Source organism: Amblyomma mixtum, chromosome 1 (genome assembly GCF_055824585.1).
Source record: "Amblyomma mixtum isolate Tamu chromosome 1, ASM5582458v1, whole genome shotgun sequence".
NCBI classification, from domain to species: Eukaryota; Metazoa; Arthropoda; class Arachnida; order Ixodida; family Ixodidae; genus Amblyomma; species Amblyomma mixtum.
The window spans coordinates 97,709,448-97,724,688 of NC_143012.1; the positions used below are offsets into that span (position 1 = coordinate 97,709,448).

The 15,241-nt window shown below is 47.6% G+C and overlaps 1 protein-coding gene across 3 annotated transcripts in view; it reads left to right on the forward strand.

Moving 5' to 3' along the window:
- The window catches only part of LOC149367277 (tyrosine-protein kinase transmembrane receptor Ror-like), a 368,881-nt gene that overhangs the window by 306,285 nt on the left and 47,355 nt on the right, over nt 1–15,241 (forward strand). For all 3 annotated transcript variants that reach the window (XM_089554884.1, XM_089554890.1, XM_089554896.1), the window contains one exon: nt 9,271–9,346. In XM_089554884.1, the coding sequence (XP_089411010.1) occupies nt 9,271–9,346 (76 nt within the window). The remainder of the gene's footprint in view (nt 1–9,270; nt 9,347–15,241) is intronic.

Here is a 15,241-nt window from a genome sequence, read left to right on the forward strand (position 1 = left end):
CTCAACAGGCGCAGCAGCACGAACCATTCCAGAAGCTCACGGACATTCTCATAACCAAGATTTTCAACCAAGCTGTTGTTTTTTTTTTTCATGCCAGTGGAGAAAAAAAAAGCAAGAGAACTCAGTAACAAGATTTCAACTGCAAGTTTCAATCGCGGATCCGGAGTGATCCGCCCGCATCGCGGCAGAGCGTCTGAACACGGCAGTGAGCACCAACCTTAAATCTGCGTTTGGAATACTTATGCTCCAGCCGGAGTTATCTGGCAGCGCTCGCCCACCGCTGACGGAAAAAAAAAAGATAGTCTGGTTTAAGCATGGCTTGGAGCCAGTTATATAAGAGAAATCTCTGTTAAGTATGGTTAGCCTGACGCCTGCGGCGAAGAGTTCACGCGCTCAGATTGGCGCGCGCGTCATCCGTGGCGACGATGATGGTTGGTTGGTTTATTGAGGTTTAACGTCCCAAAGCGACTGAGGCTATGAGGGACGATGAGCGACCAGCGTCGGCGAAGCAGCTGTTAAATCCCCGCTACCACGTGTTACCATAGCAGCTTGGCTCCGAGCGAGCGCAACTGCGACGCCTCTCCGCAACGGGTCACGTGGCGTGACGTCACAGGACACGCCTCCGCTGCGCCGGCTGAAGGTCACACGCGCACCACATTTGACCTTGGGAGTTTTCCTAGAGGAGTAGAGCTTTCGCTCCGAAGGTACGCAGCCTTCCTTGCGCTGTCCCGCGCGCGTCGTCTGCTCTGGAACGGCCGACTTCTGGTCGAATGCGCCAATTTCGGCGCAGCAGTCCGAACTGCTCCACGTAGCCATCTTGACCCGGCGACATCGCCCAGAGAGAGAGAGAAAAACTTTATTATGGCAAGTGTGTTTAGACCCCCCCCCCCCCCCCCCTTGGGTCCCTGGACCACCGCACGGTCACACTCTACGTCGGAACGTTCATGTGGTATTTGTCTATGACGTCGGCACCCCGAAGCACCGCAGCAAGCTGCGATGGCGGGTCCGGAGACGAGAGCACGACCTCCCAGTCCTCCCAACTTGATAACGCGGGCTGTCCCTGCGGGGGAGGATCAGCAGGGCAGCCGAAAAGGATGTGGGAGAGTGTGGCGTGAGGGTCGCCGCACAGGGTGCATGCAGGGGAGGTGCCACAGTAGTGGGATAGCAGCTGAGGGGATGAGAGAGAGCGGGTCTGGAGTCGTCTCCAGAGGATCTGTTGGGAATGGGTAAGGGAGGGGTGTGGAGGAGGGTAAGTCCGACGGTCCAAGCGGGGCATTTGCGTGAGCTCTGCAAAGGTGTGCGCCCGTTCTCTCGAGAAACCTGGATGGAGGCCGTCCTGAGCCCGGCAAATCAAACCTCGGGCCAATTTATCGGCAGCCTCGTTTCCTGGATTCAGAGTGAGCCGGCACCCACTGGAGCTCTACCCTGCGTGGTAAGTTTTTGGTGGGGAAAGTTCAACAACTCCCAAGCAGGGGCGTGAATCCTGCCTCTCGCGAAGTTGAACAGAGCCGTTTTGGAATCCCTAAAGATGTAGTTTGCATTGGAATGTACAAGGGCTAGGGCGATGGCGGTTTCCTCTGCCTCCTCAGGCGTACAGCCCGAGGGAAGGCGGTGTTGTGAGGGGCTGTGCTAGGGCTGGATTGTAACCAACAGCTACAGCTTCATGAGTTGTGCACGCGGCGTCTACCCAAATGGCGTCCTGGGCTTGTCCATAATACTTGTGTTGGGCCTTAGCGCGAGCCATGCGGCGAGGGATGTGGTACTGAGAATGAACGCTCTGGGGAAGGGGTTTCACAACGAGGGGGGTATGAATGTGTCGAGGAATAGCTATAAGGGATGTCTGATTAGCGGGAATGTTGATGCGAAGGGAAGCGAGGATATGCCTGCCAGTTGCACTCGCGGCAAGTCTCAGATACTGTACATCGCCCAATCTGCCAATGGAACAACAGATCGCCGATTTTGATCTGGCATTTCAATAGAAAATGAAAATTGTATTTGAGGAAAGGAAATTATGCAGCAACTGTCTCACGTATCTCGGTGGACACCCGTCAAAAGCGTCACACCTCTGCTGACAACTTTCTGTCGACAACGATGAGGCATTAAAGGTTTTCGCCTTAAAAATAGTCAATCATTTGGGCAAATGCCTACACTCCGTTTCAAAGGGGGAGCTCGTACCTTCCATCTTCGGGCCGTCGCTGACACAATAGCGCGGCACTTCAACCGTGTATCTTTGCTGAGCTTATAGATGTCCGCATTACTATTTATGACACTCACCTCAGCTTACGGCTACGCTTTAGCTTTATCACTTGCCAGCCTGTCCTTTGTAGCAGTCTTTTCGCACAGACCTCTACGAGTTCACTTTCTCCCTTCGTTCCTTTTTGTGCATTCTTAAAGGTATGTTTTCAAATGCCTTTCTTTCATTTCCCTCGAGAGCAAATATAGTTCTCCAACGCTTCGCGTTTGAGCTCACCCCCTCCCCCTGCTAAAGCCCTATTGCATTTCACTCTGCAGCGTACGGGCTACCTGACGTGACGGGTGAAGTGTTTGCGCAAAAATACCCCATTTCCTCTCTTTCCCGTTCTGCATCTCGATCTTTTCACTTATTTTTAAGTCCGCCACGCTTTCATGGCTTCTATCGCTCTCCCTCGCCCCCCCCCCCCCCCCCCCCCAATCCCCTTTCTTTTTCTCACTTCGCTCTACCTGCCTATGCGGCTCCCGTCAAAAGGCGAGCACGCGAAACGATGAGGACGACGGGACGCAACGGGCCGAAAAATTCACTCGGAATTCCCCGCAAGCCCCGCCATGGGGCTTCTTCGCTCCTACGATGCCGGGTCCGCAGATATCGAGTTCATCGCCATACTGGGGATGGATCCGCGCACCTTTGGCGCGAAAAAAAAAAAATCTGCGAAAAGAATTTCAAAAAAAAAAAATTAAACTTGTGAAAGAACGCAAGGCGATCAGGAGAACAGGTGAGCTGCCGCGAAGCAGCGAAAGTAAAATTGATAAAAACGGCTTAAGCAAGAAAAAACTGAAGAAAAAATCATTCGGTTGGTTTCTTTGCGAGGTGTACAGATATACAGCTCGCACATCTCACACGGCAGCTGACTCGGATCATGATTCGGAGGGTAAGGAATAGAGAGTGGTATTTGACGTCTCTTCTTTCTGCATTGCTTTTATGGAAACTTCAATTCGTACGTTCTGGAATCCCTTTTGTCTTTCATTCCTTGGAAGCTTGGCGGGCTTCTTCTCGGTCCTGGCTTTCGAGCCGTCGGCAGTTCAGACGGTGGAATGTCGTTTCATTTTCGGCACCGTTCTGTCGCGGAGAATTTCAGTGCAGCTCATGTACCGCTTCTGACGCGGACTTGTAACGCAATGGGTAAGCAACGACCCGCAGACGCTATATCTGCTCGGAAGAAACGCGGTTTTCCTTACAAAGAAAAAGAATAATACCAACCAAGAGTGCAATGAGTTACTTCGAGAACTCGGAAGGCACATTAAACACCTCTCCTACGCGGCCAAAATACCCAGTCACAAACTTTTGCCCACATTGCGCGTACTATGCTCTGTCTCACAACTTGTCGCCAAGCTAAACTGAAAGGCTTTGGCGATTTTCACGACCTGTAGAGGGGCCTCAGTTTTTTTGTTTTTTTTTACTATCGCGGCGTCGATGGTGGCGACATCAGCAGCTGAGTCAGTCTTTCGTTGCTCGACGATGTATAAATGAATGATTCTTTACTCTGGCTGTCATGTACGGAAAAAATATCTAGACAGGCAGGAGACCCTTCGAAAAAAGCTCATCTTGAAAGGGGGAAAAAAGCTTGTTGGCCCCGGGGATGATATATACACCCGGTAACCTGCCCACTTGATTGCATGCAGGCTGCCCACCACGGCAGGTGGCAGTTCAATTAATCGCGAAAGGTTCCTCGGGAACAGCAGCCTGGTTCTCACAAGTGCCACCGATGTCAGCACCTGCCATCGGCACCAATGGAGCATCGCTTAACCGGTGCACCACTGCGCCAGGAGTGATACGAAGACTCCCGGGGACCTTTGAATGTAGAGAACGACCCATTCCGCATGCATAGGAAGTGGTGATTGTCTCTATCAGAGGAACTTCCATCCGTGAACAATAGAGTAACAGAAAAGCGGAACCGCAGTGAAAACCGAAGTGCAAGATCACCTGGTTCTCATATGGCCTAACTACGCAAATTGACCGTCATTTTTGTTTTTGTTTTTTCTTTCCATTCAAAGTGGCACATACCAGCGTGTCACGAAAATGAGGTAGTGTTTGGCTTGTTTTCCTCCTCTGTTTCTTTTGAAACCTCTGCGGAGAAAGCTTTTTCGTCTAGTTGATTACTGCGTCGCCACCGCATATGTGTCTTTTCTATCGCTGACTGCGACACGTTAACTAGCGCGAACAAAACAGCGGACAGAGACAGAGGAGCAGACGAGACACAGCATGCGTCCCGTCTGTTTCTCTTTCTGATATTTTATTCTCGCTAGTTAACGTGTCGCAGCCAGTGTCCAAGCGCCAACTAGCCCAACTTTCTTATTTCATTTCTATGGGGATAGCGGGAAAAATGTACTGAAGATGTGCCGCCGGTATCGGGGCAAGTATGCGTATTCTGGAGGATAACAACGAAGTGAGAATATTGGTTTAGGGCTGATGTCTGGACCTGATTTTAATTTAGGCTCCACATGAAATATTTTCTTCTGCTCTCACTTCTCTTTTTCTCTCATTCTATTCTCTCCACTCGGGAGTGCTAGTGGTCGCATTCATTCAAATCGACAGGCTCATACACATTCCTTTTTTTTTTCGATAGCCACCTAATACTTGCTATACTTAGTAGTAGTAGTAGTAGTAGTAGTAGTAGTAGTAGTAGTAGTAGTAGTAGTAGTAGTAGTAGTAGTAGTAGTAGTAGTAAAGCAAGTATTAGGTGACTGCTGCTGTGGTCTACTGTGTACCTTTAGGTTCGAGCGGTGACAGGTGAAACGCAAGCAATAACGCCAGGGAGTAAATCGTGCCGAAACTACAAATTTCGGACGGCGTTGGGCCATGGCGTAAAGTGCAAGTAGAACACAGCCGCAATCTTTCACAATCGCATGAGCCAGCTAAGACAATGCTCTGTCGTCGACTGGTGCCGGCAATGCATTGCAGCTGCTGTAAAGGACGCCTATGTGGTTCTGAAAGCGTTAGCAGCATCGAATGGATAGAGCGCCGGCAGGTAGTTCATAAAGCCTACGCAGTCTATGGCTCCAGCGGAGGCAAAGTGGAGCCAACTGGTGCTCAGACAGCGTACATTTTCCCTCGCACAACAGAAAGGGAACGAATAGGTGGACTTTTCGCAATCGTCGTAAACCGGCAGACTCGCATACGTACACCCTATCTCGGGAGGTACGCAGCGGAGTCCTGGAACACCTCGCATGCATGGCAGGGGGCAAACGGAACCAACAGCACGAAGAGTGGAGCAAGCATCGCGCCGTGAAATCGAAAGGATCCTGAACCAGGCGCAGCCTATACGCCATGCTGTTCCTATGGGCTGGCATCTTTTTGTTGTATATATAGCTTGTTTCCTTCCTCGCTTATGCCCTCTTCTCCGCGCCTGCTTGCATACGCGTCGTCATACACAGCGTTCCTGCTTCCACGCACGCCACATCTGCGCTCGTTTTATAGCCTACGGGAAGCGCGGAACGCGATGCCAGCGGCCCCGAGCGGCCGTTGCGTCGTTCCCCCCCCCCCCCCCCCCCCCCCCCCCGCACACACAAGCTGTTTCCGCATTACGTCGCCGTTCGCAGTGTGCTTGCTTCATTTCTTGTCTTTCGTGCATCCCTTCGGCTTATCGCAGGCTTCATCGCTTTCTCTTTCCTTTTTCCCGTGCTAGCTTTGTTCCGCCTTTTCTCTCACTGCGGATATCGCGATAGGGACGCCGAGCGGCGTAATTCCTGCTATCGCAACGCCCCACGACGACGGTGGAGGGAACTAACTGTATATATGCTGTGCCCCGCGAGAACTGTGCATCGCTGCGTGAGATAGAGCCTGCCTGAGCCAGTCGGGATTGAATTCACAAAGCTCTCTGTAGTTGATTGTCACCTTGAATGCGATGCCCAGGAATCACGACAGCAGAAAATAGGCTCGGATGAAGCCGGTCTCTAAATAACCCTCTATGCATGGACGAAAATCTTGGGAAGCATGGAATTTGACCTGGTGCAGGCAGGTTTCTCAGTTAAAGCGGGAGTTGTTCTTATTTTCATCTTAACGGTATATGTGTTGATAGCAATCAGCGACCAAAACGCGCGCTACGCACAAAAATTCTGGTAGCAAAAGGATCACTTGGATAAATGCAGAGAGCTGGACGGGTCGAAATTCGTTTCAGTTTCTAGCGTAATATCTAAACAACCAGCGAGCCAGAAAAGGGATAAACCGGTTCTATCCCTTCCCTTATGGCGCGGTTCAGGTGTCCACCGAGATTTGAGACAGATACTGCGCAATTTTTTTTTTCCCTCAAGACTAATTTTCAGTTTTCAGGACAACGCTGGCGAGCCCTTTCTTACAAATGTTTTTTTTTTCTTTGCAATCTACACGGCATCTAAAGATAAAAGCGTGTCGCAGGTTGTCGTACCGTGGTTGTTGTTGCCAGCCTGGTTATGCTGGTTATACAGTATTTGTCTTGACTTGAAAAAAAAACGGTAATTCGTGGTCATTGCTGTCGCGCGCTTCTTTTTCCCTGTATTGTTAACTATTCCGTCGCACTTTCAGTAATAATGAGCCATGTGCTGTCGTCTCTGTCGCGACAACAGAAATACCTGGAGTACTCTGTCAAGAATCTCTTCCTGAAGGGAACATTTGCTGCTGTCAATTTCACTCGACATAGCTCCGGCAATGCTGCATAGTTTTAGGGTGGCAGCGTGTCATAGAAACAGAGAAAGAGAGAGAGAGAGAGAGAGACGCTCGTTTCGCGAGCGCTGGTACGGAAAGGAGGGAAAAAGGTGCATCGCGGAAGTCATCATCGTTTCACGCCGACCAATCGGCAGGAGCGGAACGGCCGGAAGTGGTTGCGCGCCTTTCTCTTTCTGCTTCGTTAACCGTGCCGCTTGCCTGCCTGCTTTGCCCAAGCGGAATATGAATATCCGCCTGAAGCAGTGGAACGGGCTCGGAGGGTGTCGTTTGCACGCGCCGGTTTCGTACGTTATTCATTCCGCGTACCGCTATAACACCTGTGTTTTAGGGTATATGGTATGGAAAAAGTGAAATAAAGGGGGGAAATTTGGGCTTAGAACTGTAAGAATGAGAAAAATTGTGTAGTCTAAACGTGAAAGAAATTGGCTCATTGAAAGGGATGGAATAGCGGGTAGTTTTACCGAGCCAACAGATCTACAAGACAACCACAGTGCACGTAAAAAAAAAATGACAGCCACAGTTATTGGTGCAAAGTTGCACAGCTCCGCTATGTAGTTTTGTGCATATGGGCTCTGCTCAGCCGGCAAACTTGCAGGTAGGCAAGTCGGGAGATAGGGAAAGGTTGGCGAGCTGTCTTTTTCGCCGTTGTATTTTTCATCTTAATGGCTCGCTGTTTTTGTTGAGATTCATCGAGCTCTAAGAAAGATCAAATCCGTGTCACAGTTTATGAGCAACAATGACGTTCACTTTGCTTCATGTTCTTCATAGCCATTGCGTACTGGAATAAACACAAGAGCCTTGCAACTTGCAATGAATAGCACATATATCGACGGTAGCCCGTGCGCTGTCCCTGTAAATTGTGCTTTGCCCCAATAACACCAGTTCTGCGGTGAAGCAGCCTTGCAAAGCTTTATGCAATGCGGAAAAGTCATCGCACTGTTTGAGGATGAGGTCTTATGCGGAGTTTAACGCCTTCAAGCTGCACCTAGGCTATGAGTGACGCTGTAACGTATTTAGCCTTTGTACAAATGCTACCGCCGCAGGTGCTGTTCACTCGCATGAATGTTCTCTCAGCAGCCGAGCGCCGTCGCCGCTGAGGCAGTATGCGGATGTGGCTAGCGGTGTTCCCGTGCATTAGGAACTCCCAAGATAGCTCTCACCAATCACCAACCGGCTGTCCGCTTCGCGCTTTGACCGAGACAGTGCCGGTGATTCGAACACTCCATCAACCGAGGTTTCGGTTTGTTTCTTCCGGTCACCAGCCATGCTTATGATCGCCGCCTCCTTGTTTGCTTCGCAGGATGGGCCAAAGTTCGGACAGCTTGAATTGGAGAATAGGAGAAAGCTAGAGTTTAGCTTTCCCGCTTGCGCATGTTTCGCTTCATTTGTATAAGCTAACGCGACATTAAATAAAAAAGAGAGAGGCGTCGCTCCTGTTTGCCCAAAGCATTTTTTTAACTGTCTTTGTCCAAAGAAATAGGAGTGAATGCACCTTCTCCTAGAAAATTTCGCCTTACGGGTGAGAGTGAGTGAGTGAGCCACTGCTTTAGTAATTGATTGATTGATTGATTGATTGATTGATTGATTGATTGAGTGAGTGAGTGAGTGAGTGAGTGAGTGAGTGAGTGAGTGAGTGAGTGAGTGAGTGAGTGAGTGAGTGAGTGAGTGAGTGAGTGGAGTTCATGCTATTGCTGCAAATCACCCAGGCAGATCCGCGCATACAGAGCGGACGTTGTCAAAAGGCACGTATCTTGGAGAGGTGGAGGACTTCACGCGACATTTACTGCGCATTCTCTCTGCTCTTATTTCCATAAAAACTCCGTCACAATTCATGTATTCGCTTTAGTCTATTTTCTTCTTTGACTGCACTGCCTTCTCATCTTGACGTTGTTCTTTTTCCAAGCTCGTACAAACAATACGCGTAACTTGTCCTCCTACCGACGCGGTCATCTATACTGCGCACGCTTACAAAGACAAGGGTACTGTTAGTTTTTGTCGAGGTTACCCTCGACTTGATGTGTCATATTGGTAAGTTTTACGGACGTGCAGGTCTCGGGCTTCGTTACTATCTTGGTGACGTTTTACGCGGGCGGGACGTCGGATGTGCAGACACAAATCTGCAACAACGAGAAATCAAACGCGGGTAAAGCGGGCACAGAAAAGTCGGCGACAAAAAAGTGAAAACATAGACGTGTCACGCTTCCCTGCGTTAACGAAGCCTATACGATCCAGGCAAGCCTGTTGCCCGTTGAGGTCGGGGCGCCAGCATCGAATTGGGAATCCCGTGCCATTGCAGCTGAGACAATGTCAAGCACGCCATACGAAGCTGTTCGTGTGTGTAATCCCTGCTTTGTTTCTCTCTCTCTCCAACGCAGGCCCCATCCACCACGCCCCGGCGCAGATACCCCAGTTTCCGCCCGTGTTCCCTCACTTCCCGGGACTCGGAGGAAGGTGAGACGACCCTGCTCTGACGCCTGCCTAAAAAACTGAGATATTCTTGTCCCAATTTTGGGCATGATTCTATTTTTTTATTTCATCCCGAAATTCCGCTTCCGATATCTTCTTAATCGGTTAACGTTTGCTACTGACGTTATGTGCACTATATGTGGGTCTCGCGCCTGTTTAAGAAATAGTCAAAATAATAATAATAATAATAATAATAATAATGATAGAGATTTATTCATCACAACGATGAAAAGGGCCGAGGAAAAAAGCCAGCAAGGCTTGACGAGCCCTCGGCCCCTTCATATACAAAGGCATCAGGGGAACAAAGAATACATATTGTGCAACAGTACCACAATAACAAAAATAGTACTACAAACTTTTGATGCAAACATTGAATAAAAAGGAAAAATGAAAAGATTATAAAACCAGACTAATCTTTGAAACACAGGAAATGTTTACAAAGGTCACGGATCGGCGTACTAATTATGTCAATATTTTTATGATGTAACGTGTTTAGGTGTTTAGGCAGCTGGAAGGCAATCATTTGGAATCCGTAGTTTGTTCTTGGAGTTTTAGTCTGCCACGGGGAGTGTTTTCTAGTGTTATACAGCTTCTCGCTCGGTGTTAGGCAGGCCAGTGTCCCCAAATAATCAATCAAAGAATGTAGTCGGCTGCGCATACACTCGCTGCTTCTGTACACAGGTTGTTTGACCTAGGAATTTGCACAATTTTTTTTTTTAAATATGCTCTGTGAGTTAAAAGAGCACCTTTTTGGTATAGCATTGTCAGCTGTGTGGTACATTAAAATACAGCTAAGACGTGGTATTTATTTATTTATTTATTTATTCATTTATTTATTTATTTATTTATTTTCAAATACTGCAGGCAGCAGCTCTGCCCAAGCAGGAGAGGGTTACATGTGTTGCAGTAACAATTCCGCAAAGCTTTTCACATCTGACAATTCCGCTATCAATGGTGGTAAACAATTCCACTGGTGCGTTGTAAGGGGAAAATACGAACTCTGGCGAAATAAGGACGTATCACCTTGAAGTGATTTAATCTACTTGATGTATGGGGTGCTGCAGAATTGTAGGTGTCACGTGACGATCCGGATTTGTTGTGATAGAACAAATAAAAAAATTTCAACCTGGCAGCTTGTTGACGGCGTACATGAAGGGGCTCCAAGTTGAGATGACTCACCATATCGGTAACAGATGTAGTTGACCGATCGTCAGGTAAAATAAATTTTGCAGAAAGGCGTTGGATGCGCTCCAATTTAGTAATATCTTTTATGTAATAAGCAGCTGGTTTTCTACCTAACGTGGGTAATACCCATATCAGAGTTTAGAATTTCGAAAACGCGGTTACCCTCGACGCTGTGGCCCACTAAATTTTCGCTCCGTTGCGCCAAAATGCATGCGCTTTCGAGAAGCTTGCAGGCAAAGCAACCTCTCCAGTGCTCGTGACTCATCTAAATAGACAAAATTATTGGGTCGGGCCACTGCGCGAGGGCGGCTGCATTTTTTTAAATTTTAAAAATGATATGGACGTTACTTACGGTGGGCTACATTGCTCTCAGTAAATAAAGGAATTAACAGTAATAGTTCTAAAGTTAAGATTATAATTGAAATTTGAAATATATTGAATATATATTGAATAGAATATATTTGAAATTTTAAAACGATATGGACATTACTTACAGTGGGCTACACTGCTCTCAGTAAATAAAGAAATTAGCAGTGATAGTTCTAAATTAAAGATCATAATTGAAATTTGAAACATTGATATATATTGATTTGAATATACTTGAAATTTTAAAAAATGATATGGACGTTACCTACGGTGGGCTGCACTGCTCTCAGTAAATAAAGAAATTAACAGTAATAGTTCTAAAGTTAAGAACACAAATAACTAACCTACTGGTTGCCTCGGCCTAGTTGCATTCTGACGCGTTACAGTGCTGACATCTCTGACGTCATGCCGCGCGACTCGCCACGGCCGCGCGCGTTGAGCCGACGGTGCTAGCTCGCCTCGCAACTATCGAATCACGTGACTCTCTGCGCCTCGCCACAGCTGCATACGCGGAGACGACATCACTCTCGCAACTTCTGGAAATGGCGTGAAGCACCGTTCGCTGTATGAATGCGTGTGGCGTGTGCTTACCTTCGTGTGTTTACTTTAACAGCCTGAGTTGCTACGGGACGTTAAACCAAACCAAACCAAACTTTAACAGAGCTTTCGCTCGTCTTACTAGCCGGGTTGAACAGCAGGTAATTTTTTTGTCAATGCTTCCTCTTACCGCCAGAGAAAATTCGCACTTCTGTACGGGTAAGTTTTCGTTTGTTTGTTTGATGTCGAAATGTTCTGAGATTCAAAAATTTTGACAGTTCGCCAACTCTGACAAGGATAGAAAAAAAATCATCACAGATTTTCTTTAAAAGTTATCTGAGAGACCTTTAATATCTGGAAATTCTAGGACATCACTAGACTGCTGCATTATATTGTTTTAAATAATTAAAGTAAATGTCTAATGCACACCATATTTTGTTCAGTTACCGTTGCTGGATGTTGTGCATTGAAAAAAGTAGCGGTCACGAATCATACTTCTGACTGCATGTGGTTGCATTTTAATTGCCACTATGGCACAATCTCAGAAAATACCTCGGAGGCATGTTTTTGCTTGTTATTCCCGTTTTTAATACGTTCAAATTTAACAAGTCCCGCATTTCATGTACTTTCTCCAGGTCTCGCTAATGGCAGCAGAAACGAGCATTCTGTCTTTCCTAACAAAAATATTCTGATTCTATTTTAATGCGTATTTATTTTTCCCATTGCATAATAAGGTTTTGTTTATTAACTGCTCCTGTACACATTGTTTATTTCATCGCTGACTCCGCATAAAAATTATCGCATATGCGTGCTCCCTGACTCCGCATAAAAAATACTAAATATGCGTTTTAAGATGTGTTCCCTGACTCCGCTTAAAGTTATTGTATATGCGTTTTAAGATATCTTCTTTCTCGAATGTAAATGTCAATACTTCCTTTGGAAAAACACTTTCAACTCGTAAGTTAATTTAGGCTGCGGTGCAAGCCGATGCCGGCTCGAATTTAAGTAGTACTACTTCCTGTATGTAGTTTCTCTGCACAGGACATTAGCAGCGCATATTAGACCACTATCATATCATACTCACAGACATCACAGCTCAGAAAGCCGAGCGGGCGGACCGGTTGATCTTTCTTTTTATTTTTTTTTCCAAGCCAATCCAAGATGTGAGCTCCTTTGCCGGTCACTTCTTGATTGTGCAAGAGTAGTCTACTCGCACTCATGAGCAGTTTACATCTCTCATTGCTTCGGGAATGGCCCTTACGCCGAACTTGTCGGGCCGGGCTGAGTCGAATTATTATCTAGCGGATCCGGGCCAGGCTAGGGCTTGACGCCGTGGGCTGGGCTCGGGCTTTGAGCCTCGAGCTCGAGCCGGCTCGGGCCTCGTTTTGAGCCCCGTGCAGTGCTCTAGGAATGATATAAATTTCACGCATCGGTCTACTTGAATGTGCGTTTTTTTTTTTTTCGTGCGGTTGGAAACGTTGTACGAGACGTAGTACGTCGCCACAGATCTCTTGCCAACGCTCTGTCACTTAGATTAGCTTTTCCTCTTTTCCCCTTCAGTGTATACCCTGCACTATGTTGTTGTTTTTGTTTTTTGCATTTTACAGAGGACATCTTGGTAACGTCTTCGAACTGCTTCCCAACTAAGATGGGGACCTGATTGTACTGTTCTGGACGTTTTCTTTGTTGAATGCGACTTCTTGATGCACTATTTTTATATCTCAGTGTATTCATGTTTACGTGAAACCTTCCTCGGCACCTGGTCCCTTAGGGTAGTAGAATGAGTAAATTAATGGATGTGTGCCGCGGATGTGTGCACACCACCGCCGCTGTGCCCTGTAAGAAATTCATGAAATAGAATCACGCTGAACAAACTTCGCCGAAGAACCATCTACGCTGTACCATCGAAAGGCTAGGGCGTGTGAAGATGTCGCAAATTTGACTGCAGAAGTTCTCACGTAGCGTTCCTGTAGAGTTCGCATTGCGTGTCTAGTTTTTATTTGTTTACCCATAAAACCGCTAAGAGCGCCTGCACACTAAACGCAGCGTGCGTTCCGAATGAAAACACTGCGCGCGTCAAGAGAGGGGCCCACCTTTCGGGCGCATGCGATCCACACCGCCTTTGACGAACGTAAAGAGAGCGGCTCTTTCCTTCCCGCTGCCCCAAGTCCCCCCGTATCGCTCTTCTCCCCCATCCTGTATGTTTGCCTCCATTTGTCATCGCCTCACCGCGCGCAGATCATAGCACGCCCTCTATCCCCGCAGCCCCGCACTCTCTCCGCGGCGTCTCCTCCGCCGGAGGGCGCCTGTTGTGCCGCCTGCCTCGCTCCCTCCCTCCGTCATTCTGCCGTCGGGGGCAAAGCGCGGGCAGGCTCATTGCGAGCAGCACGCGCAGCGAAATAGAAAGCAATCGAGAGAAGTTCATGAGGGGAGGTCGACAGCAACAATTTGAGGCTTCCCCTGCGCTGCACGTCCATTTCGATTCGTGCTTCGCGCGCAACGAGCGGAGAGAGCGCAGAAGGGAGAAAATTATGGTTGACGACGCGCCCGACAGATGGCAGCACCTGCCGCGGGCAGCGATAGTAGCGACCTCCCGCCAGCTATTTTCTCCTTTTCTTCTCACGTTCCCTGTGTGCGCGGTGAGGGAGAAAAGAGGATTGATGCAATGACTGGAGCGGGTGCTTTCGCTTGCGAGCATTATACAAACGAATGAAGTGCGGATGCGGTGAAGGCGGTGTGAACTGACAGGTGACATCTCCATGAAGCAGGTGCACATGACTGCGCCTTCATATAATAAGGTGCTTGAAACGGAACATACCTTGTCCGTAGGCAAGACATTTCCTGTTCCAAATGACGCAAGTATGGTGGCCATCGTAAGGCTAGCTCTGAGCAGAAATGAAGCATCTGAAGTTCTGGTCACTCACGTGAAATTAGCGGTAAAATCCCACGTTAGCACCGAACATGGTACCTTGGAACATTGTGGTAATGTTAAAAATATACAAAGCAATTGTTGTGTGTTCTATGGTAAGCATTAAATTAACGTTCTGGTCGTGCTGATGTGCCGTGTTCGAAGTGTTATTCTATTCGTCAAATAATAACCATGGAACAACATTACGCTTTCTTATGTCATTGTAATGCTGAACTTATAACCCCAAAGCAATGTTTTTACGCATTGTGCCTCGGAAGTTTTCCGACTGCTTGTGCGTTATAATGATGAGTTTCAACTGGCATACTTTGAAGTTCAGCATCTAAGGTCGTCATCAGCCTGACAAAGCCCACTGCAGTGCAAATGCATCTCCCGTGTGTCTCCAGTTAACCCTGTCCTTAGCTATATCTTGAGCCTACGCTATTCTTTAGAAGCTCAGTGCGTGAGTTGCATGTTTTAGTTCTGGTGGGATGTAGTACGTGTTGTCTCCGTAGCCACTTGCTTCTTACGTCACCAGCGACAAAGTTACAGCGTCGTACTACATTATGACTACAACATAAACAATACTAGCACATCACAGCAATGTCATCGGGCACCACATTTTACCGGATTATGTTGAAGTAGGCTGAGCAAATCATTTCAAATCACGGAATAGATCAACACTAAGAAAGACACCAATTATTGCAGCTGCGCCACAAATAGCGACTACGAGTACTGTTTCTACATCATCAGCAGGGTTCCATTCAGGAACGGTTCAAGGAAAATAAATCGGAAATGGTGTGCATCAGAGGGTGTGAGGAAAAGAGAAAGAGGATAGTCTGAAAGACGACGGGAAATCACAATGGCCATCCTATGGAGCATATCCT